Raw genomic sequence first — 20,270 nt, forward strand, 5'->3', positions numbered from 1 at the left:
ACAACAACAAACCTAGGTAGAAGGGTTCCTATGACTCATGCCTATAATCCTAGCTACTCAGGAGTCTGAAGCCAGCCCGGGCAGGAGAATCTATGAGACTTAGTCTAATTCAACACCACAAAAGCCAGAAGTGGTGCTGTAGCTCAAGTGGAAGTGTGCCAGCTTTGAGCAGAAAAGCTCAAAGACAGTGCCCAGGCCCCTTAGTTCAAGCCCCAGAAACACACACACACACACACACACACACAAACAAACAAAAATGAGGTAAAGTTTTTCTGTTGAAGGACAACGTAAGAAATTTCTATTAAATTTCCCACCTTAGGACCAAATGAAAACAAAGAAGTCCAAAAATGAAGAAGAAGAAGAAGAAGAAGAAGAAGAAGAAGAAGAAGAAGAAGAAGAAGAAGAAGAAGAAGAAGAAGAAGAAGAAGAGGTGGAGGAGGAGGAGGAGGAGGAGGAAGAGGAGGAAAGAGCCTCCTCCATCTCCTTTTTTCTTTTTTTTCTTTTTTTTTAACTCCAAGACAGGACTCGAACTCAGTACCTACTGATTTTACTCATTGGTTAGTGCTCTACCAACTGAGCCACACCTCCAACCCCTAAGTCTCATTTCTCTCTCTCTCTCTCTTTCTTTCTTTCTTTCTTTCTTTCTTTCTTTCTTTCTTTCTTTCTTTCTTTCTTTTTGCCAGTCCTGGGCCTTGAACTCAGGGCCTGGGCTCTGTCCCTGAGCCTTTTTCTCCTCAATGCTAGCACTCTACCAATTGAGCCACAGCACCATTTCTGGCTTTTTCTGTTTATATGGTACTGAGGAATTGAACTCAGGGCTTCATTCATGTTAGGCAAGCACTCTACCACTAAGCCGCATTCCCAGCCCTAAGTCTCCTTCCTTTATGGTCATAACCATAAAGCACTAACTTAGGCAAACGACCCAAGCGCCTTGCAATTTGAATTAAATCCAGGAAGGATTTAATTAAATTAATTAAATCCAGGAAGGAGAAGAGAGGCAGACCCAGACTCCTGCTGATTCCATGCAAATGCTGAGTTCTCCAAATCTCCGGGTGACCACCTGTCAAAGCTCCGAACTTGTTTGGGATGTAGCCATCGGGGTACTGGACATCGGTCAGAAACAAACCACTAGGGCTGGAGCAGAGTGCATGCTGATGTCTGTGTGGGAGGTAGCCCTGCATGCCAGGGAGAAAATGGATTTGCAAGAGCATGGGAGGGGGGCAAAGGGGGGGCTGGGGGGGGGGGGTTGAAAATCATTAAATGGTGAAGGAAAGCCTTGGCTTTTTGAATCTATGCCACACAGTTATTAAAGGGTTGGGTTGTTGTTTTTTGTTTGTTTGTTTTTAACTGCCTGCTGCCCAGTTGTTGGTGGTTCACGTGTTATCCTAGCTACTTAGGAGACTGAGATTGAGAGGATCTTGTTTTGAGGCCAGCCTGGGCAGCAAAAAAAAAAAAAAAAAAAAAAATCCACTAGACTCCCTCGCAGCCAAGCCACCTGGGTGTGGTGTCACCCCGGCTACACTGGGAAGCAGAAAAACAGGACCACCGGGTGTCCCAGAAAGGAGCTAGATTCTTATCTGCAAAACAGCCAAAACAACAACAACCCAGCAGTAGGTGTGGCTCAGTGACAAGGCCCCGGCCTCAGCCACACAGATCCCGCCAACAGGGAAACCCGGCTACACCATCAATGGGAGATGCTCCTCGGAGACATGTCCAGGTTACTTCTGCCACCTGAAACGATCTGCCTCAGTTTCCCTATCTGGCAACCCACCCTCAAGCGGCCCGCTAAGCTTAACAAAGGAAAGACACTTCCCATTTCGACGGCCCCCAATTTGGTGCCAGGGAGAAGCCGGGCCCCAATCAGGTACTGACGCGCGGTGGCCGCGGGGGCATCCTGGGATTTGTAGTCCACCAAGTAGAACTCGTGTTCCCGGCAGACACAGCGGCGGCGGCGGCGGCGGCGGCGGCGGCGACTGGGCGACGTGGCTCGGCCGGCTGCGCATGCGCGGGGGTAGGAGGCGGCGGGGCAAGATGGCTGCCGAGGAAGGCGTGCGGGTCGTCGGGATCCGACCGGGCACCGGGCTGGGGAAACTGATGCGGGCCCTGACGCTGCTGCTCTGGTTTGCCACCCGCGGCAACGCACTGTACTTCCACATCGGGGAGACGGAGAAGAAGTGCTTTATCGAGGAGATTCCGGACGAGACCATGGTCATCGGTGCGCGGGCGACGGGCAGAGTTGGGGACGGGATCGGGGGGTGGGTGGGCGGGAGGGCCCGGGGGGAGGGCTGGCGGCTCGGGGGGGGGGGGACCCGGGACGATCGGGTCTCTCGGTGCCGTGTCCGTCCGCCGCGCACCCCGCAGCTCCTTCTGATCGGAGCTCCGCCCCGGCCTCGCCCCAGGGAACTACCGGACGCAGCTGTACGACAAGCAGCGCGAGGAGTACCAGCCGGCCACCCCGGGGCTCGGCATGTTCGTGGAGGTGAAGGACCCCGAGGACAAGGTGAGCCCGGCCCCGCCGGCCAGCCAGCCAGCCGGCCCCGCTACTTCCGCCGTGCGTGCGGAAGTGCCAGACACCCCGTCAGTGGGTGGTGTGGGAAGATGCCGGGATTTCCAGTGCAGGCCCCCCCCCCCCCAACTTGTGTGGACGAGGCTCCTCCCGGCCTCCCACCACTTCTGGGGGGTGGACGAGGGGCCAGGGCACGACGAGGAGGAGGAGGAGGCAGTTACTTCCACCTAAGCCGTATCCCTGGGTATTTACGTGTGATGGGATGGGTGGATTCCTGGAGATGGGAGACCTGGAAAGCTGTGGCGGGTCCCACTGCTTTCCGGGAAGGATGAGCAGCTTTTTTCATTTTGACAGATAAGGATAGGAAAAGAAAAATAAAAAAACAAAACCCAGCCTTTGCTGTCACCTGTCACCTTTTTTTTTTCCATCAATGGTTGGAGCTCTACCCCTCAAGGCAAGACTTCCCCTACCAGCTTTCTGCTGGTGGGACAGAAGAGGGTCACTTGATTTCCCTACCCCAGCTGGCTTTAGAACCTCGATCCTCATGTCTCGGGCCTCCTGAGTAGCTAGGATGACAGGCGTGAGCCACCAGTGCCCATTTCATTTCTTTGTTTTTTTTTTTTTTTTTTTTTTTGGGTCTGGTGGTGGGGCCTGAACTCTGGGCCTGGGCGCTGTACCTCAGCTCTTCAGCTCAAGGCTAGCGCTCTACCACTTGAGCCACAGCGCCACTTCCGCCTTTTTTCTTTTTGCTTATGTGGTGCTGAGGAATCGAATCCAGGGCCTCAGGCATGCAAGACAAGTACTCTACCACTGAGCCACCTTCCTAGCCCCTGCCCATTTCATTTCTTAAAACAACTCACATCAAAAAAATTGAAAGTCTTTCTTCCCAAGAGTGGTCTCTTGTCAGCTTCAAGAGCTCCTGATAGTTTTCACTAAGCATTAGCCATTTTTTTTTGCTGGGTATCTTCTTTTAGTGTTGTGAGGTACCTAAGGCTCTTCTGTCAACTTCCGTGGTACTTAGAGACTTAAGCATCCCCCAGTAACATTGAGTGAGGCCTCTCTCCTGTCTCCAGGTCATCCTGGCCCGGCAATATGGCTCTGAGGGCAGGTTCACCTTCACCTCCCACACCCCTGGTGAGCACCAGATCTGTCTTCACTCCAATTCCACCAAGTTCTCCCTCTTCGCTGGAGGCATGCTGGTAAGTGGACCCGTGTGAAACTTGAAGCCTTTGACCTCTCTCCAGGTCAGGACTGGAGACTGTTGTTCCTCTGGTATGAGGTAAATGGTCGTGTCTTCTAAGACCGCTGGCTTTCCAGGATGACTGATTCCTCATATAATTAATTCATTCCAAGTCATCTGTAGATGTTTTATAATCTTAACAACTGGTAAATACTGTGTAAGTAGTTGTAAAGTAGTGTTTAGGGAAAGACAACCAGAAATTATCTGTATATGTTCAGTACAGATATAGGGCTTTACATATAAATGCATGTGCAGGCTGGGAATGTGGCTTAGTGGTAGAGTGCTTGCCTAGCATGCGTGAAGCCCTGGATTCAATTCTTCAGTACCACATACACAGAAGAAAAAGCCAGAGGGCTGGGAAGGTGGCTCAGTGGTAGAGTGCTTGCCTTGCATGCATGAGGCCCTGGGTTCGATTCCTCAGCACCACATAAGCAAAAAGAAAAAAGCCGGAAGTGGCGCTGTGGCTCAAGTGGTAGAGTGCTAGCCTTGAGCTGAAGAGCTGAGGGACAGCGCCCAGGCCCAGAGTTCAGGCCCCACAACTGGACCAAAAAAAGAAAAAACCAGAAGTGGCACTGTGGCTCTTGTGGTAGAGTGCTGGCCTTGAGCAAAAGAAGCTCAGAGACAGTGCCCAGGCCCTGGGTTCAAGCCTCAGGACTAACAAAAAACCAAAACAAAACAACGCATATGTGTGAATATACATGTATACGTGTGTGTACACATATGTATGAAGTTGTGTGAGTGTGTTAGGTGTGGAACCCACAGACTGGAGAACGGTGTATGTGCATCAGGCAGAATATCAGCCAGGCTTGTTGTCCCCTCTTATTTGCCTAGAGCCCCATAGTGCTGGATACTGAGGAGGCCTCAATCTATTGCCTGGATGAGCACATGAAGGGAAGTGGAGAGGTTCTTTGTCAGTCTGTAGTAGGGCGATGGATCAGGGCTACCTGATTCCCATGACTCCTTTTGTCTGTCCCCAGAGAGTTCACCTGGACATCCAGGTGGGCGAGCATGCCAACGACTATGCAGAAATTGCTGCTAAAGACAAGCTGAGTGAGTTACAGCTACGAGTGCGACAGCTGGTGGAACAGGTGGAGCAGATCCAAAAAGAGCAGAACTATCAGCGGGTGAGTGCTCCGGCGAGGTCAGCCAGGAGGTGCCTTGTTCATTTTCTAGACACTCGGGTGGCTTACTTATGCTGCATTGCAGGTGGGGTGGGAATTACTAAGTCCAGTGGTTGATACCAGCACCATGGGTGTCAATTCAAGCGTTCTGGGTAGTGACCCTCCTACATAGGAAGAGCTACTGCTCAGTGTCAGCCCTGGGTTTTCAGCTCCTCTACTTTCGTTTTTCTTTTTTTTTTTGTCGGTCGTGGGGCTTGAACTCTGGGCCTGGGCGCTATCCCTCAGCTCTTCAGCTCAAGGCAAGCGTTCTACTACTTGAGCCACAGTGCCACTTCCAGTTTTCTAGTGGTTTATTGGAGATAAGAGTCTCACGGACCTTCCTGCCTGGGCTGGCTTTGAACCGTGATCCTCAGATCTCAGCCACCTGAGTAGCTAGGATGATAGGTGTGAGCCACTGGTGCCCAGCTTTCCTCTACTTTCTTTGCAAGAAGAGTTAGAGGTAAAAGTAAGGCTCCAAGCCAGGCGCTGGTGGCTCACGCCTGTCATCCTAGTTACTCAGGTGGCTAAGATCTGAGGATCGTAGCTCAAAGCCAGCCTAGGCAGGAAAGTCTATGAGACTCTTATCTCCAATAAACCACTAGAAAACAGGAAGTGGCGTGTAGCTCGCCTTGAGCTGAAGAGCTGAGTGACAGCGCCCAGGCCTGGAGTTCAAGCCCCAAGTCTGACCTCCCCCCCCCCCCCCAAAAAAAAAAAATAAGGCTCTAAGCCACCATATGGTAACCAGTTCCAATTATCTTAGGAGAGATGTGGACAGAGGGCTAAATGTCAGCCTGCTCCTGAGTGCTCCATGGAATGGCTGTCCAGTGGTGATTCCACCGCTACCTTATCCCCGCCAGACATCGGGGAGGCCTGGGTGAAGGCTTTACCTGACACATGAGGAAACAGACTTGGGAGAGATCATCAGGTTGCCTGCAGTCATCTGGCCATTCCCCAGTAGTCTTTGCGGGCACTTGGCTGGAATCCGTGGCAGAGCAGCGTGCCAGGGCTGGGGCATCCTGGTGATTGGGAGCCCAGCAGCCTGAGTCCCATCCAGCTCACCCTCGCTCTCCCTTCTCCCCCACAGTGGCGAGAAGAGCGCTTCCGGCAAACCAGCGAGAGCACAAACCAGCGGGTGCTGTGGTGGTCCATTCTGCAGACCCTCATCCTGGTGGCCATTGGCGTCTGGCAGATGCGGCACCTCAAGAGCTTCTTTGAAGCCAAGAAGCTGGTGTAGCCGTCCCAGGCCTCACAGACCACCTTCCTTCCTAGGCTTGGGAGAAAAAGGCCCTCCTGGAACTGATCACTTCTCTGGAGGGAGGACTGCTTCTCAGCCACGGACGATCTGAAGGGGAGAGGGGCTGCGAGGACCCCCAGGCACAAGCTTGAGAACAGTGGCTGAGCAGGGGGTGGGCAAGCACCAGCCCTCCCCCTCCAGCCTCTGAACCTTTTGCAGTAATCTCTTGGGTTGGTGACACCACTAGGAGCCCCATTGGCACCTTAGAATCTCACTGTTGCTGATTAAGGGATGTAAGGCTGCCTTCTGTCTGGGGTGGATTTTGGGGGGCGGGGGGAGCGGGTGGGTGAGCAAGCCAATCTTCCTTCGGTCTTCCTGTGCTAATATGGTATTTCAAGCAGGGTGGTATGTGGCTGTGATTCTTCGCAGCCCTAAGAACCTTGCTCTTCTTTCCTTTGGCCTAGACCCTGCCTGCTGATCCAGGGTGTCAGGGGAGGGGAGGGTGAAGGGGGTGGCAGTACAGAGAAGCAGCCCCAAGGTTGACCCTGGTTTCCTGATATGGTTGTCTTTCTGGGGCTTGAGGAATTGGTGTCAGGCCAAACAGAGGCCTTGGTGCTGGCTGGGGATGGGGCCTGCAGTCTTAGTTACTGATTTCATTTTCAATGAGTTTGTTACATTGGTTTCCCAATTAAAAAGAAAAAATTGATTTGTGCAGTTACTCTCCAGTGGGCATGACACTGTATGGTACTTCAGAGAATGTCAGTTCTTCCAGTGGGCAAAATAGTTGACATTCCACCGAAGATCTCCACCTAGGAATTGCACCCCTGCATCTTCTCAGTGATTTCTTATTCTTTTTCTTTTTTTGGTCAGTCGTAGGGCTTGAGCTTTGGGCCTCGGCTCTGTCCCTGATCTCTTCAGCTCAAACCACAGTGCCATTTCCAGTTTTCTGTTAGTTAATTGGAGAGTAGAGTCTCACAGCCCTGCCCGGGGACTGGTTGTGAACCTTCATCTTCAGATCTCAGTCTCCTGAGTAGCTAGGATTATAGACGTGTGCCACTGGCACCCGGCTCTCAATGCCTTCTTATAGCAGGGGGTAGTGAATTTGTTTCACGCCATCCAGCAAGCAAATTGTGAGGTGAGGACTCAAGTCAACTCTGGTCTTAGCCAGGCGCCGGTGGCTCACGCCTGTAATCCTAGCTACTCAGGAGACTGAGATCTGAGGATCTCAGTTCAAAGCCAGCCTGGGCAGAAAAGTTCGTGAGACTCTTATCTCCAATAAACCGCTAGAAAATTGGAAGTGGTGCTGTGGCTCAAGCGGTAGAGTGCTCACCTTGAACTGAAGAGCACAAGGACAGCGCCCAAGCCCAGAGTTCAAGCCCTACAACCGACAAAAAAAACCAACAAAACAACTCTGGTCTTCTCTGTCAACTCCCTGTGAAGTGCTCTCCTTTTCCAGAGTAGCTGGGCAAAATTTTCATGGGTGTTGCAAAAGTGGTTGGCATTCCAGAGAGGAGGAGTTCTACAGATGTGGAAAGCAAGTTCCTGGGCTGGTAGAGACAAGCATATTAATGTCTTTAATTGAAAGTGATTTCTCTGAGGACCATTAAGGGGGAAGGATTCTGAGGAAAGGGGAAGCCAGGCCATAAGTGGTTGGGAGAGGAGGCAAACTGCTTGTATGGGCATGGACAGATTTTCTGTTTGGTTTTTTTTTGCTTATGTGGTGCTGAGGAATCGAACCCAGGGCCTCAGGCATGCAAGGCAAGCGCTCTACCACTGAGCCACCTTCCCAGCCCATGGACAGATTTTCTTTTGGTGTTGGTCTGGGGCTTGAACTCAGGGCTTTGAGGTTTGTTGCCCAAGGTTAATGCTCTACCGCTTGAGTCACAGCTCCACTTTTGGCTTTTTCGGTGGCTAATTGATGATAAAGTCTCATGGACTTTCCTGCCTGGGCTGGTTTTGAACCATGATCCTCCGATCTGGGCCTCCTGAATAGCTAGGATTATAGGTGTGAGCCACCAGCGCCCTATCAGATGCTACATTTCAAAATGAGTTGATTTGGATTTTTATGTGAAATGGTTTCTTATGATAGTAAGATCTGACACCATTGGGACGTTTATCTAAAGGGCTGTCCCCTTTAGGTGGCTTCAGCTCTCCATGTCACGTGGTCTCACATCCCAGCTTCCATTCTTAGCCTTTCCTGAGTGGACTTGGCAGGTGGTCGGCTGGATGAGCTAAATTTTGGTGTGTGGTGTGGCCTACACCAAAGAATCAACTGGATGGAGGAGTGCAAACCTCAGAGTTTAAAGGGAAAATTAGTGGGATAGATTGACCACTGAGAACCTCAGTTCACTCATTTGGGGAAAAAAAAATAACCAGTATTAAGGAATTTAGCATAATGACTGGCACAGAGTGGAACTTAGAGATGTCAGATGTTTGTTCAGAAACTAGAACTTGGCCTGAAAGAGCAAAAATAACAAGCCACTTTGCCCAGGTGGAAGGCTGGCCGGAGGGACAGCAAGATGAGAGGGCACAGAGGGAAAAGCCACCCATTCCCATTTGGTTTTCATCTCCCTATTCCCAAGATGTGCCCACATTTACATAGTGTTGAACGGGTTGGGCGCTGGCGGCATTTTCTCCTATGATCCTAATCGAGGGCCCGATCACAGGTCATGACTCTGCTCCCCAACCCTCAATCCGACTGTAGACACGGATATCAAACCTAACCCATCTGAAGAACCGGGGCTCCTAACCGATGTGGGTGGAGGGGAGCCCACGGACCCCCCAACACTGGCTCAGAGCCGGGTGGGCCTTGGCCCTCCAGATGGACCGTGGAGGAGAAATACACCGCTGGTGCCGACGGCGGGGAGGCCGCGACTCCCGGACGGGGAGAGGGATGCCCTTGTCCCCGCGGGCTGTGAGTCCACATCCGGCCCCGCCGCGACTCCCGGAGGCCGTGGGAACGCAGCGCCGCCGCGGCGGAAGCGCCCACGTGTCCCTCCGCACGCGGAACCTTGGCGCCGGCGGCTGCGCGGCGCGGCCGGACCTGGAGGACCGCGGGACCCGGAGGGCGGACCCCAGAGGCCGCCGGACCGGAGGGCGGGGCTGGAGGCGGGGACGCCGCGTAGGCCCCGGAGGCCGGGCCCCGGCGGGCTGCAGCTCGGGCCCCATGCGCCGCCGCCGACGCCCTCACCATGTTCCCGTCGCGGAGGAAAGCGGCGCAGCTGCCCTGGGAGGACGGCAGGTGAGCGGCGGCGGCGGCCGGGCCCGGGCCCGCTCCTCTCCGGGCCGCCCCGCGCAGGGCGCGGCCCGCGGCGCCGTCTCTGCGGGCCCGGGTCGGGCCCGGGCGCTCTGTGGGGACTCAGCCGTCGGTCTCCACCGGTGTCACCCCTCCCGTCCCCCCCCCCCCGGACCTCCTTTTGTGTCTCTGTGCCTCACACGACTGTCTTTTTATTTTGATTTCTTGCGTCTATTTTTCTCCTCCCCCCCCCCCCCCCCCCCCCCATCAGGGCTCGGACTCCTTGCCGGGCATCTCAGTCTTGCAATCGCTAAACCTCTGAGGGTCTTCATTCCCTCTGGGCTCAGTTCTCCCGGCCCCGCGGCACAACCAGGCGTCCTCGAACCCTATACCTTTTTCCTTAGAGTATGCTTCTCCGTAGTTTGCCTCTGACCCAGAAAAACACACCACCCGACCGAAGTTTCCCTATGCTCTGTCTGCTCAGCCACCAGTCTGGCTTGTACCCCGCCCTCCATAAACACCCATTAGTTCATTTCCTAAGGGGCCTGCTGCGTGGGTTAGGAGTGAGCCAGCCTTGAGGTAAGGATTTTTTTTTTTTTTCTAGAGAAGGATGAGCAAAAGCCAGTGCTGGTGGCTCAGGCCAGTAATCCTAGCCACTCACGAGGCTGACATCTGAGGATCAGGGTTCGAAGCCAGCTCGGGCAGGAAAACCAGGGAGACGCTGATCTCCAATTAACCAGCAAATAGCTGGAAGTGGAGCTGTGGTTCGAGTGGTAGTGCACCAGCCTTGAGCGAAGAAACCTGAGAGTGCCCGGGCCCTGAGTTCAAGCCCTCAGCACTGGCACACATGCAAAAGAAAAGTTATTTTCATGACTAGATTTGGTCTTTATAGCTTTTTGTTTTCCCCAGAGCTGAGGACTGAACCCAGGGCCTTGCGCTAGCCAGGTGGGCGCCTTTCCGCTAAGCTAAACCCTCAGCCCCTCATGACTAGATTTGGGAGGACAGCCACCCTTGAGGTCTGAGAGATTTGCAGGGCCCAAATGCTACCTACAGGCCACATGATAGTGGTTCTTTAACCCAGTGAGTGACACATCATTCTTTTTATCTCTTACGTTGGTCAAACCTCTTAAGGGATAGTTCTTTCTTTTAGAGTGTTTTTTTTCAGATGATGTGGAAATGCAAAGACAAATATCTCTAGTGGCTCATGCCTATAATCCTAGCTATTCAGGAGGCTGGGATCTAAGAATTGTTGGTTTGGAGCTAGGAGGAGCTGACAAATCTTAGAGACTCTTTTTTTTTTTTTTTTTGTCGGCTGTGGGGCCTGAACTCTGGGCCTGGGTGCTGGGTGCTGTCCCTCAGCTCTTCAGCTCAAGGCGAGCACTCTACCACTTGCGCTACAGCACCACTTCCGGTTTTCTAGTGGTTTATTGGAGATAGGAGTCTCACGGTCTCTCCTGCCCGGGCTGGCTTTGAACCGCGATCCTCAGATCTCAGCCTCCTGAGTAGCTAGGATTACAGGCGTGAGCCACCAGCGCCCGGCTTTCTTAAAGACTCTTATCTCCAAGTAACCAGCAAGAAGCTGGAAGTGCAGGTGTGGCTTAAGTTGTAGAGCTTAAAAAAAAAAGGAAGGTAGAAATATATTAGACTGTATGGTCTATAGAAATGGAGTCAGGCCTGTACAAGAGTCCTGTTTAATAGCCAGGTAACTGGAAACAGATCACTTAATGTTCTGACCTCAGTCTTCCATCTCTGAAATGGGACTTAGACTACCCAAAGGGGTATTTGGAGATAACAGGAGATCCTATACTAAGATCTTTGGCACTGTGCCTGGCCCAGATAAGGTAACTGGATTCTCAGAAAAGAATGTCCTGCCATCCTAGCTACTCAGGAAGGTTAGATCTGAGGATTGAGGTTCAAAGCAAGCCCCAACAGGAAAGATCATGAGATTCTTATCTCCAGTCAACCACCAGAAAACCAGAAGTGGTGCTGTAGTTCAAGTGGTGGAGTGCTAGCCTTGAGCTGAAGAGCTCAGAGACAGCGCCCAGGCCCAGAGTTCAAGCCCCATGACAGACCAAAAAAAAAAAAGGTCCTGTTATCCATCTGTGGTTTTCACATAGGAATACAAAGATCCATGCAGTAAGTGCAGGCTAGTGTTGTATTTGATTATTGCCTGCTTGGGTTTGAAGCTGCTTCTTACTAGCCTTGGGCTGTGGTTGATGAAGGCCAGAAAGGCTTCTAGATTGCCCCCACTGAGCCAGAGTAGCCAGGGATTTTGGGAGCAGCTGGTACTGCAGTCTGGAACTTGCCACCAGGTAGAACCAAGAACAGTTGTTGTCTGTGTCTGTTGTCCAGAACATTTGAGACTTAGTAGTCTGGGCCGTTAGAGAGAGCACAGAGTGAGCGTGTACATGGAGATACACACTGGTAGGAAGGGCAAATGGGATGGAAGGAACAGCATGGGGAAGAGCATGGACTGGATAGTCCTTGGTTATCCACCACCTAGATAATGCACTGCTTCTTCCCCTAAAGGAGGGATGTGACCCCGGGTCCATTGTCCCAGTCTCTACTCCGCCCCCAGAAAGTACCCAGAGCTCAAGAGAGACTCTGTAGAGGTCCCAGCCTTCCCAGGCCACTCGCAGAGCTGGGCTCCGCCATTCCTCAGCGGAAGCCACCACCACAGGACAGTAGGGGGTAAGTCAGAAGCCCTTCAAGGGTGTCCTCACCTCTCAGCTGTGTGTGGAAACCCGGGCCTGGCTTCAGGGCTGCTGGCTTCTCACTTGGCAGTTGTATCTCTAGAGCAAAGTGTAGGCACTGATCTGGCTTTAGTGTGTGGCTTGAAGCATGCCTTGCCTGCTTTAACCCTTCTTCCCACTGACTACAAGCCCCTGCCTTGTCTGACCTGGGCTGGGGCCACAAATAGGAGTCGGACACGGTCTAACAGGCAGGGTCACCATGGGTCATCCCAAGGAAGGGTTTTAGGGAGGAAGTGCCAGATGACTTAGAAACGCAAAGGAGGAAATGTGGTGAGAAGATTCCAGGAGGGGGAACTGTAGCTGTGGCTTTGGTGTTTGGCTGTGAAGGATCAGCAGGGAACTTTGAGGCAAGTAGAATAAAGCAGGGCGTGTCAGGCGGGTGGAACAATCTGGGTGAGGAAGGGCTACCAGGGGGAGGCGTGTGGGAGGGGAGAGGTCCTGGTCACCCAGGGCGAGGGGAATGGTGGTGGGAAGGGATGGATTGGACCCAGACAGGGAGGGCCTTTAACTGTTAGGACCTGGAGTCTGGCTTTCCATCTTGTAGAGGGAGGAGGATCATCTGTAATATTGAAGCGGTCAGAGTAGGGCAAGGACCAGGTGAGTGGAGATCACTTGGGGACTTAGGAAGAGGGGTCTATAAGACCTGGTAGCAAATCTCAGACTCTTGGAGGCTGTAAAGTTGATGCTTTCTTTTGATTATTATAGAGGAAGCTTTTTTTTTTTTCTTGTCAGTCATGGGGTTTGAACTCGGCCTGGGCGCTGTCCCTCAGCTCTTCAGCTCAAGGCAAGCGCTCTACCACTTGAGCCACAGCGCCACTTCTTGTTTTCTGAGTGGTTTATTGGAGATAAGAGTCTCAGACTTTCCTGCCCAGGCTGGCTTTGAACCTTGAGCCTTACATCTCAGTCTCCTGAGTAGCTAGGATTACAGGTGTGAGCACCTTGAGCTGAAGAGCTGAGGGACAGCGCCCAAGCCCAGAGTTCAAGCCCCACTACGGACCAAAAAAAAAAAAAAAAAAAAAAATCCAGTGGATTTTCCTGGCTTTGAACTATAATTCTTAGCTCTCAGCCTCCTCAATAGCTAGGATGACAGGCATGAGCCACTAGCACTCCACTTGTTTCTTCTTCTTTTTCTTCCTCCTCCTCCTCCTCCTCCTCCTGCTGCTCCTCCTCCTCCTGCTCCTCTTCTTCTTCTTCTTTTTTTTCTTCTTCTCTTCCTCTTCCTCTTCTTCCTCTTCTGCTGCTGCTGCTGCCGCCACCACTGCCGTGTAGCTCAGGCTATCTTCAAACACTCAATCTTCTTACCTTAGCTTCTAAAGTGTTGTGATCATAAGCATGTACCACCAGGCCTGGCTTATAAACCTGTTTCTCATACTTGGTAGCCTAAAGAGCAGTCAGTGCATCTCTGAGCATTGCCCCAATGTATAAGGCATTCAGTGGTTTGTCTAGTTTCTGAAGTGAGCCTGGCTGCTACACCCTGTACTTGTGTCTTTTTCCCTGCCTCCTCTTCTGTCTCTCAACCCAGGTTTCATGGGCTACCTCTGGGACGGAGGTTTGAGACAACCCAGTAAACAGCCACTGTTTGTTTGGGCTTGGCGTTGATCTGGGAGCAGACCCGAGCTCCCCAGATTGAACATGGGTGGTTTCACCTGGAACTCATGGTAGCACTCACCCCTATCTTGAAGGGATTTTCTAGTTACCCCAAGAAGAGAATGAAGCCAAGGATGCTGCATGGGTCAGCCTCTTGGGGTGCAAGTCAGGAAGGCAGTGGGTGGCATTTCTGTAGAGTGGGGCTCCTGCCATTGGCTCAGGACACTGAGCCCCAGTTTCAAGGAGGGGCACGTACAAGAGGCAAGAGGCCCTGACCTGCCGCTCTGAGCAGCTCATTGTCTGAGCAGGATTCACACACACAAGTAAAACAGCCTCAGCCAGGTGCCGGTGGCTCACGCTGATCATCCTAGCTACTCAGGAGGCTGAGACCTGAGGATCGTGGTTCAAAGCCAGCAGGGAAGTCTGTGAGACTGTTTATCACCAGTTAACCACCAAAAAGCCAGAAATGGAGTTATGACTGAAGTGGTAAAATGCTAGCCTTGAGCAAAAAAAACTCAGGGACAATGCTCAGGCCCTGGCTTCAAGCCCCCAGGATTGGCACCAGAAGAAAGAGGGAGGGAGGGAGGGAGAGGGGTGCAAGCAGGAGTCGAACAGATGGTGGTAGCGTGAGAGAAAACAAGTTGCTGTGCACTAATTACCAGGTGCTTGGGGCAGCGGCCTCGTCATGCTGTTGGGGGTGCGGGGCTGGAGAGGAGATGAGTCAGAAGCCCCCACTCGGCCATAGCCTTCTGACCCCATCCCTGCCTCATCCCAGGTCCAGGCTGCTTCCTGGTGGATTTCCCCGGAAATGCTCTGTCTTCCACCTCTTCGTTGCCTGTCTTTTCCTGGGCTTCTTCTCCCTGCTCTGGCTACAGCTCAGCTGCTCTGGTGATGTGGCCCAGCCGGCCAAGGGACAAGGAGGCCAGGAGACCCCCGGGCCACCCCGGGCCTGCCCCCCAGAGCCACCCCCTGAGCACTGGGAAGAAGATGCATCCTGGGGTCCCCACCGCCTGGCCGTGCTGGTGCCTTTCCGCGAACGCTTCGAGGAGCTGCTGGTGTTTGTGCCCCACATGCATCGCTTCCTGAGCCGGAAGAAGATCCAGCACCACATCTACGTGCTCAACCAGGTGGATCACCTCCGGTAGGGACCATGCTCCGTGCTGGCCCTCAGCGCCCAGAGCCAGGCCCTTGGCAGGGGAAGATGGGGAGATGGTGGTGGTATGAATCTTGTCCTTGGGGTGGGCTCTGATCTACTTTCCATCCTAGAAAGATTTATTTTTGGTCGGTTGTGGGACTAGAACTCTGGACCTGGATGCTGTCCCTGAGCATTTCAGCTCAAAGCAAGAGCTCTACCACTTGAGCCACAGCACCACTTCCAGTTTTCTGATAGTTTATTGGAGATAAGAGTGTCATGGACTTTCTTGCCTGGGCTGGCTTTGAGCCACGATCCTCAGATCTCAGCGTCCTGAGTAGCTAGGATTACTGGGCATGGGCTACCGCCCCCCCCCCCCCCCCATTTCTCCCTCAAGCAATCATGTAGGGCTTTGGGCACACCCTAGTGGTGAACAGATTTGCCACCCCTGCCTCCTGAGCCTCACCCACCCTGTACAGGTTCAACCGGGCGGCGCTCATCAACGTGGGCTTCCTGGAGAGCAGCAACAGTACTGACTACATTGCCATGCACGACGTGGACCTGCTCCCTCTCAACGAGGAGTTGGACTATGGCTTCCCCGAGGCCGGCCCCTTTCACGTGGCCTCCCCGGAGCTCCACCCGCTCTACCACTACAAGACCTACGTGGGGGGCATCCTCCTGCTTTCCAAACAGCATTACCAGCTGGTGAGGCCTGGCATGCCCCGGGCCCCGCACCCCATGCCCCGCCATGTGCTGCTCAGAGCAGGCTGCTCCCCAGACCCGGGGAAGACAGCTGGTAGGACAGCAGCCCGTTCAGATTCCCTGCAGATGTAGTTCCACCCTGCCAGTGGAATACAGAAACAAGGGCGAGGAACAGGACGGAGCAGGTCCGCAGCCCACAAGCTGCAGAATGGGATGTGAGCCGGACGCCCATGACTCACGCCTGTAATCCCAGCTACTCAGGAGGCTGACATCTGAGGATCGTGGTTCAGAGCCTGCCCAGGCAGGAAAGTCCTGTGAGACTCTGTCCCCTACTAAGCCCCCAAAAGCTGGAAGTGGAGCTGTGGTTCAAGTGGTAGAGCGCTAGCCTTGAGCAAAAGCTGGCAGACAGCGCACAGGTCCTTGAGTTCAAGTTCCAGGACTGGCACACAGGGAAAAGATTTCAGTGTGGAAGGGGGGAGGAAGGCATGGCCTCAGGTGCACCTCGCCTGGCTCTCGGCATTGTCCCCAGGATCCCCATTTCTCTTTCCATCTCTCAGCTCTGCTTTACCCTTGTTAGGTTGATTTTCAGACGTACCGTTCTGCAAAGAGGTCATCATAACTCCAGCCTGAATAACCCAGTCCCAGTCCTGGGGAAGATGGAGCCTTCCTTCCCCAACAAGTCCATAGAGAAGCCCCAGAACCAAGCCCCCTAAGACAGTCACTGGAGCTTCAAGGCATGATGTGGTTTAGGTCCAGAGCTCCTACTCTACTACTGTGTAGAGGCTGAAGCTCCTTTATAAATAAAAGCCATTGAGGCACATGCAAAAGCAGAAATTATCCCAGAACCCATGCGGCCCTCTCACACTCATACAGGAGAGCCCAGGGCAGAGCCACTTTTAGCATGAATGAAAGCAGAGAGGAGGGCAGATAGTAGTGTCCATGAGTGCTTTTGCTCCCCAGCTCCAAAGGAGGTCCCTGTGGCCAGTCACAGATTTTTTTTTATTGTGCTGTTCCTAGGGCTTGAACTCAGGGCCTGGGCACTGTCCTGGAGCCTTTGTGTTTCACACTAGTGCTCTATCACTTGAGCCTCAGTTCCACTTTGGGCTTTGTGTGGTTTATTAGAGATAAGAGTGTCCCAGACTTTCCTGCCTAGGGCTGGCTTTGAACTGGGGACCTCAGATCTCAGCCTCCTGAGCAGCTAGGATGACAGGTGTAGGTTACGGGCATTTTTGAGATCCTAATTGTCCCAAGTTTAAAGTTCCCCAGACCTGCAAGGACCTGGTGTTCACTGGGAACAGCTGGGGGGGGGGGGGGAGGTAGGGAAGGGGGGGGAAGGGCAGCCTGGCTTGTCCCACACACGCTGCGTTCTTGTGAGTGGAGCGGGTGCGTGACAGACGCTGCCTGTCTGTCTCTATCAGTGTAACGGTATGTCCAACCGCTTCTGGGGCTGGGGCCGCGAGGATGACGAATTCTACAGGCGCATCAAAGGAGCCGGGCTTCAGGTAAGGCTTGTCCCAGGGCGCTGCCACCCCTGCGAAGTTGGGGTTTGGCAGCATCCTCTCTGGTTACTTTTTTTTTTGTCGGTCGTGGGGCCTGAACTCTGGGCCTGGGTGCTGTCCCTCAGCTCTTCAGCTCAAGGCTAGCACCCTACCATTTAACCCACAGCGCCACTTCCAGCTTTTTTCTGCTTATGTGGTGCTGAGGAATCGAACCCAGGGCCTCATGTATGCAAGGCAAGCGATCTACCGCTGAGCCACCTTCCCAGCCCTCCTCTCGGGTTCTAACTCCACCCCTGACCCCAGGTTGCAGTCTTCTCTCCTGGGCCTTAGGCTCCCCTTCCTTAGGATCGGCCTCTAAGAGGCCCCCCGCTTTGGCCTCCAGGCAGGCAGAGGGACCTCACGAGAGCCTCATGGTGGGGCCGAGGCTCTAAGAGGAGCAGCCTGACCACCGCTTCCTTTGGTGTCCCTAGCTTTTCCGCCCCTCGGGAATCACCACTGGGTACAAGACGTTTCGCCATCTGCATGACCCAGCCTGGCGGAAGAGGGACCAGAAGCGCATCGCAGCTCAAAAACAGGTGCTGGCCGCCGTCCTCACCAGGGCTGCCTAGGTGGTGATGTGGGGGAGCTCATGTCACCAAGTCCTCCTTGGGCCCCGCCGTGGCCCCGGCCGCCCAGCTGGGCCCAGGTCAGTGGATGGGCACTGCCTGCTCGTGGTGGCTGCCGTGTGCACTCTGGGCACCGAGTGGGTCAGTGCCGGCCCCCAGGGGCCACGCAGGCTGCGGGCGGGGGGGGGGTGGGGAGAACCCCAGTGAGACCTGGTGCAGGGTCCCCGTCCTTCCCCTGGGCACTTGGCTGAGATCTGTGCACAGAAGCACCTGCTCTCCTGCCCACCAGCCGGGTGCAGCCTCGGGCAGAAGACGAATCTGCCGGGCTTTGGGGCTCTCCTCTGTTCGTGGGGGAGGGATCACGGTACCTTCAGTGACAGGAGTCACGAGAGGTGACTGGACAGCAGGCAGCCTGTGCATCCTAAGCCCGTGCCCTCCGCGTCCTCTCCAGGAGCAATTCAAGGTGGACCGAGAAGGCGGCCTGAGCACTGTGAAGTACCGAGTAGACTCCCGCACCGCCCTGTCGGTGGGCGGGGCCCCCTGCACTGTTCTCAACATCCTATTGGACTGTGACAAGGCTGCCACACCTTGGTGTTCGTTCAGCTAAGTCGGCTAGACAGTAGGGAAGCAATAGGCCACACTGCGGCTCAGGCTCAAGAGCGAACCTCAGGCCTTGGGCCAGGCTCCAGCAGGGTGTGGCGTGGCCTGAAGAAACAGCTGTAATTTGCGGATGCCCGCTCTACCCACCCATGGACGCAGGCCACAGCCAGGACAGACACCCGAGGTGCTGGGGATACTGCTGGCAGTGGACCGTGATCAGAGAGAGGCTGGAAAGGGACTTGGGCTTGGCACTGTCCACCTGCCTTCCTGCCTGCCTGCCTGCCTTCACACGTGGAGGCCCGTCGGCACCAAGGAGCCTAGAACAGGACAGCCTGGAACCAGCCTCGCGTTCCTCAGCTCCCACTGGGCGGCCTCATGATAGTTCAGATGTGAGAGGTGGCGGTGGGAAACGTTCACAAGCCCCACAGAAAGAGGCAGCTGACCAGTAAAGCCTGATGGTCACCGCACAGGACTGTGGGCCGGCGATCGCCAGGTGTCCTGATTTTGCAAGAGAAACAAGAATGCTGGGTTTTTAAGTGTTCTGATTTATTCATTTATTTATTTGGTGCTGGTCCTGGGGCTGGCACTCGGGCGCTGTCCCTGAGCTGCTTTTGCTCTAGGCTAGAACTCTACTGCTTGAGCCACAGCTCCATTTCCAGCTTCTTTTTTTTTTTTTTTTTCCCGGCTGGCTTTTTTGGAGATAAGTGTTTCGTGGACTTTCCTGGCTCAGGCTGGCTTCAAACTGTGATCCTCAGATCTCAGCCACCAGAGTAACTAGAGGAGGTGATCCACTGCGCCTAAGTTAATTTTTTTTTGTACTTATGGAAACTTTAAACAACAAAACAAAACTGTGGCAGGCTTAACAAACGTTATGTGAACCATTGGTTTCTCACCTTCGGCTGAGGGGAGAAGGGAGGGGCCAAACAATGACAACTGGTAAGGAGAGGAGTGGAGTAGGCGGGGTATGGCAGGTCTGAGTGGGCACAGGTTGCTAAGCTACTGGTCCCACCTCTTCCCCCAGGATTCCAGGACGCTCCCTCCGCGCCCATTGGACAGTCTGATCACCTTCAGGCTCCCATGGTTGGGAGCTATGCTTCATTCCGCCTCACCAAGACCAAAACACATCCTGGACTTAGGATAGTTAGGTACAGGTTGAGGCCTGAGGAGGGAAGATCATGTTTTTCAAGGTGGGCGAAGAAGATGGGGGAGGAAAGGAGAATTCCTGTAGTGTTCTCACAGCTAGAGGGGAGATTTCCAGCCATCTGCAAAGATCCTGGTTGAGAGAGGCGAAGGACAGAAGTGTAGGAGACCGGGGAATTGTGTTCAGAGAAGCCTGGGCTGAGGGTGCATGTGAAGGCCCTGTAGGGCACGGCGCTCCTTGAAGGTGTGTCACTGTCACAGGTTTGTGACAGAAGCCAGAGGCGACTGAAACACTTGGACACCTGAAGTTCATCGTAGCTACTACTCAGGAGGCTGAGATTTGAGGATCCCTGTTCAAAGCCTGCCTGGGAAGAAAAGTCCATGACACTCTTATCTCTAGTTAACCACCAAAAAGCCAGAAGTGGAGCTGAGTCTCAAGTGGTAGAGCACCAGCCTGGAGCACAAAAGCTCATAGACAATGCCCAGGCCCTGCTATTTAAGCCCTGGGACCAGCACACCCACACACCAACCAACCCTGCACCCCACATTTCCCCCATGGCTTCTGCCAGTACCTCTATCAACAATCTAATCTCCTGGCCATGGTGGGCCAGGAGAAGAAGCAGAGGGAGGACTTCCTCCTCAGTCCTCAGGTGCTTTGTGGACTGGAATCTGCTAATTTCCCTGCCTTGCTGGCTTGGGTGTGGATAAAACACCAGAATATGGTATTTGCCATGCATGGTGTTTGACACTGTGGTGTTGTAATGGCAACTACTTAATGAGCATGCGTCACAGCAGAGTTCTTCATACTTCATTACTCACAGAGACCTCTACCTAAAAGCTAAGTCCTTTTTGCTTCTTTTCTTTTTTATCTTTTTTT

At 53.7% G+C, this 20,270-nt stretch overlaps 2 protein-coding genes across 3 annotated transcripts; both read left to right on the forward strand.

Annotated features, from left to right (window-relative positions):
- Positions 1 to 1,984: 1,984 nt before the first annotated feature.
- Tmed9 (transmembrane p24 trafficking protein 9) lies at positions 1,985 to 6,846 on the forward strand. Its single transcript, XM_042667114.1, has 5 exons — positions 1,985 to 2,215; positions 2,400 to 2,500; positions 3,580 to 3,705; positions 4,724 to 4,870; positions 5,991 to 6,846. Exons 1-5 carry the CDS (start codon positions 2,002 to 2,004, stop codon positions 6,138 to 6,140), a joined length of 738 nt encoding a protein of 245 aa, XP_042523048.1. The 5' UTR covers positions 1,985 to 2,001; the 3' UTR covers positions 6,141 to 6,846.
- Positions 6,847 to 9,200: 2,354 nt separating this feature from the next.
- Positions 9,201 to 18,794, forward strand: B4galt7 (beta-1,4-galactosyltransferase 7). 2 transcript variants are annotated; one of them, XR_006145328.1, is made up of 6 exons: positions 9,201 to 9,381; positions 14,491 to 14,856; positions 15,327 to 15,552; positions 16,968 to 17,051; positions 17,519 to 17,733; positions 18,105 to 18,194. XR_006145328.1 is itself a non-coding variant. In XM_042667113.1 (6 exons), the coding sequence occupies exons 1-6, from the start codon at positions 9,332 to 9,334 to the stop codon at positions 18,258 to 18,260; spliced, it is 987 nt and encodes a 328-aa protein (XP_042523047.1). In that variant the 5' UTR covers positions 9,257 to 9,331; the 3' UTR covers positions 18,261 to 18,794. The 2 variants fall into 2 exon arrangements, 1 of the variants encoding a protein (XP_042523047.1); XM_042667113.1 differs by having other exon boundaries at positions 9,257 to 9,381; positions 17,519 to 17,623; positions 18,105 to 18,794.
- The last annotated feature ends 1,476 nt before the right edge of the window (positions 18,795 to 20,270 follow it).

Source organism: Dipodomys spectabilis, unplaced genomic scaffold, assembly GCF_019054845.1.
Source record: "Dipodomys spectabilis isolate Male_0828 unplaced genomic scaffold, ASM1905484v1 ptg000375l, whole genome shotgun sequence".
Taxonomy (NCBI): domain Eukaryota; kingdom Metazoa; phylum Chordata; class Mammalia; order Rodentia; family Heteromyidae; genus Dipodomys; species Dipodomys spectabilis.

What these genes read in the sequence shown, in the direction of transcription:
- Tmed9 (XM_042667114.1), top strand. Translation starts at nt 2,002, where the DNA reads ATGCGCGGGGGTAGGAGGCGGCGGGGCAAGATGGCTGCCGAGGAAGGC. An exon ending in TGAAGGACCCCGAGGACAAG is followed by an intron (nt 2,501 to 3,579) that starts GTGAGCCCGGCC and finishes TCCTGTCTCCAG; the next exon opens with GTCATCCTGGCCCGGCAATA. An exon ending in TCTTCGCTGGAGGCATGCTG is followed by an intron (nt 3,706 to 4,723) that starts GTAAGTGGACCC and finishes GTCTGTCCCCAG; the next exon opens with AGAGTTCACCTGGACATCCA.
- B4galt7 (XM_042667113.1), top strand. Translation starts at nt 9,332, where the DNA reads ATGTTCCCGTCGCGGAGGAAAGCGGCGCAGCTGCCCTGGGAGGACGGC. An exon ending in TCAAAGGAGCCGGGCTTCAG is followed by an intron (nt 17,052 to 17,518) that starts GTAAGGCTTGTC and finishes TGGTGTCCCTAG; the next exon opens with CTTTTCCGCCCCTCGGGAAT. An exon ending in GCATCGCAGCTCAAAAACAG is followed by an intron (nt 17,624 to 18,104) that starts GTGCTGGCCGCC and finishes CGTCCTCTCCAG; the next exon opens with GAGCAATTCAAGGTGGACCG.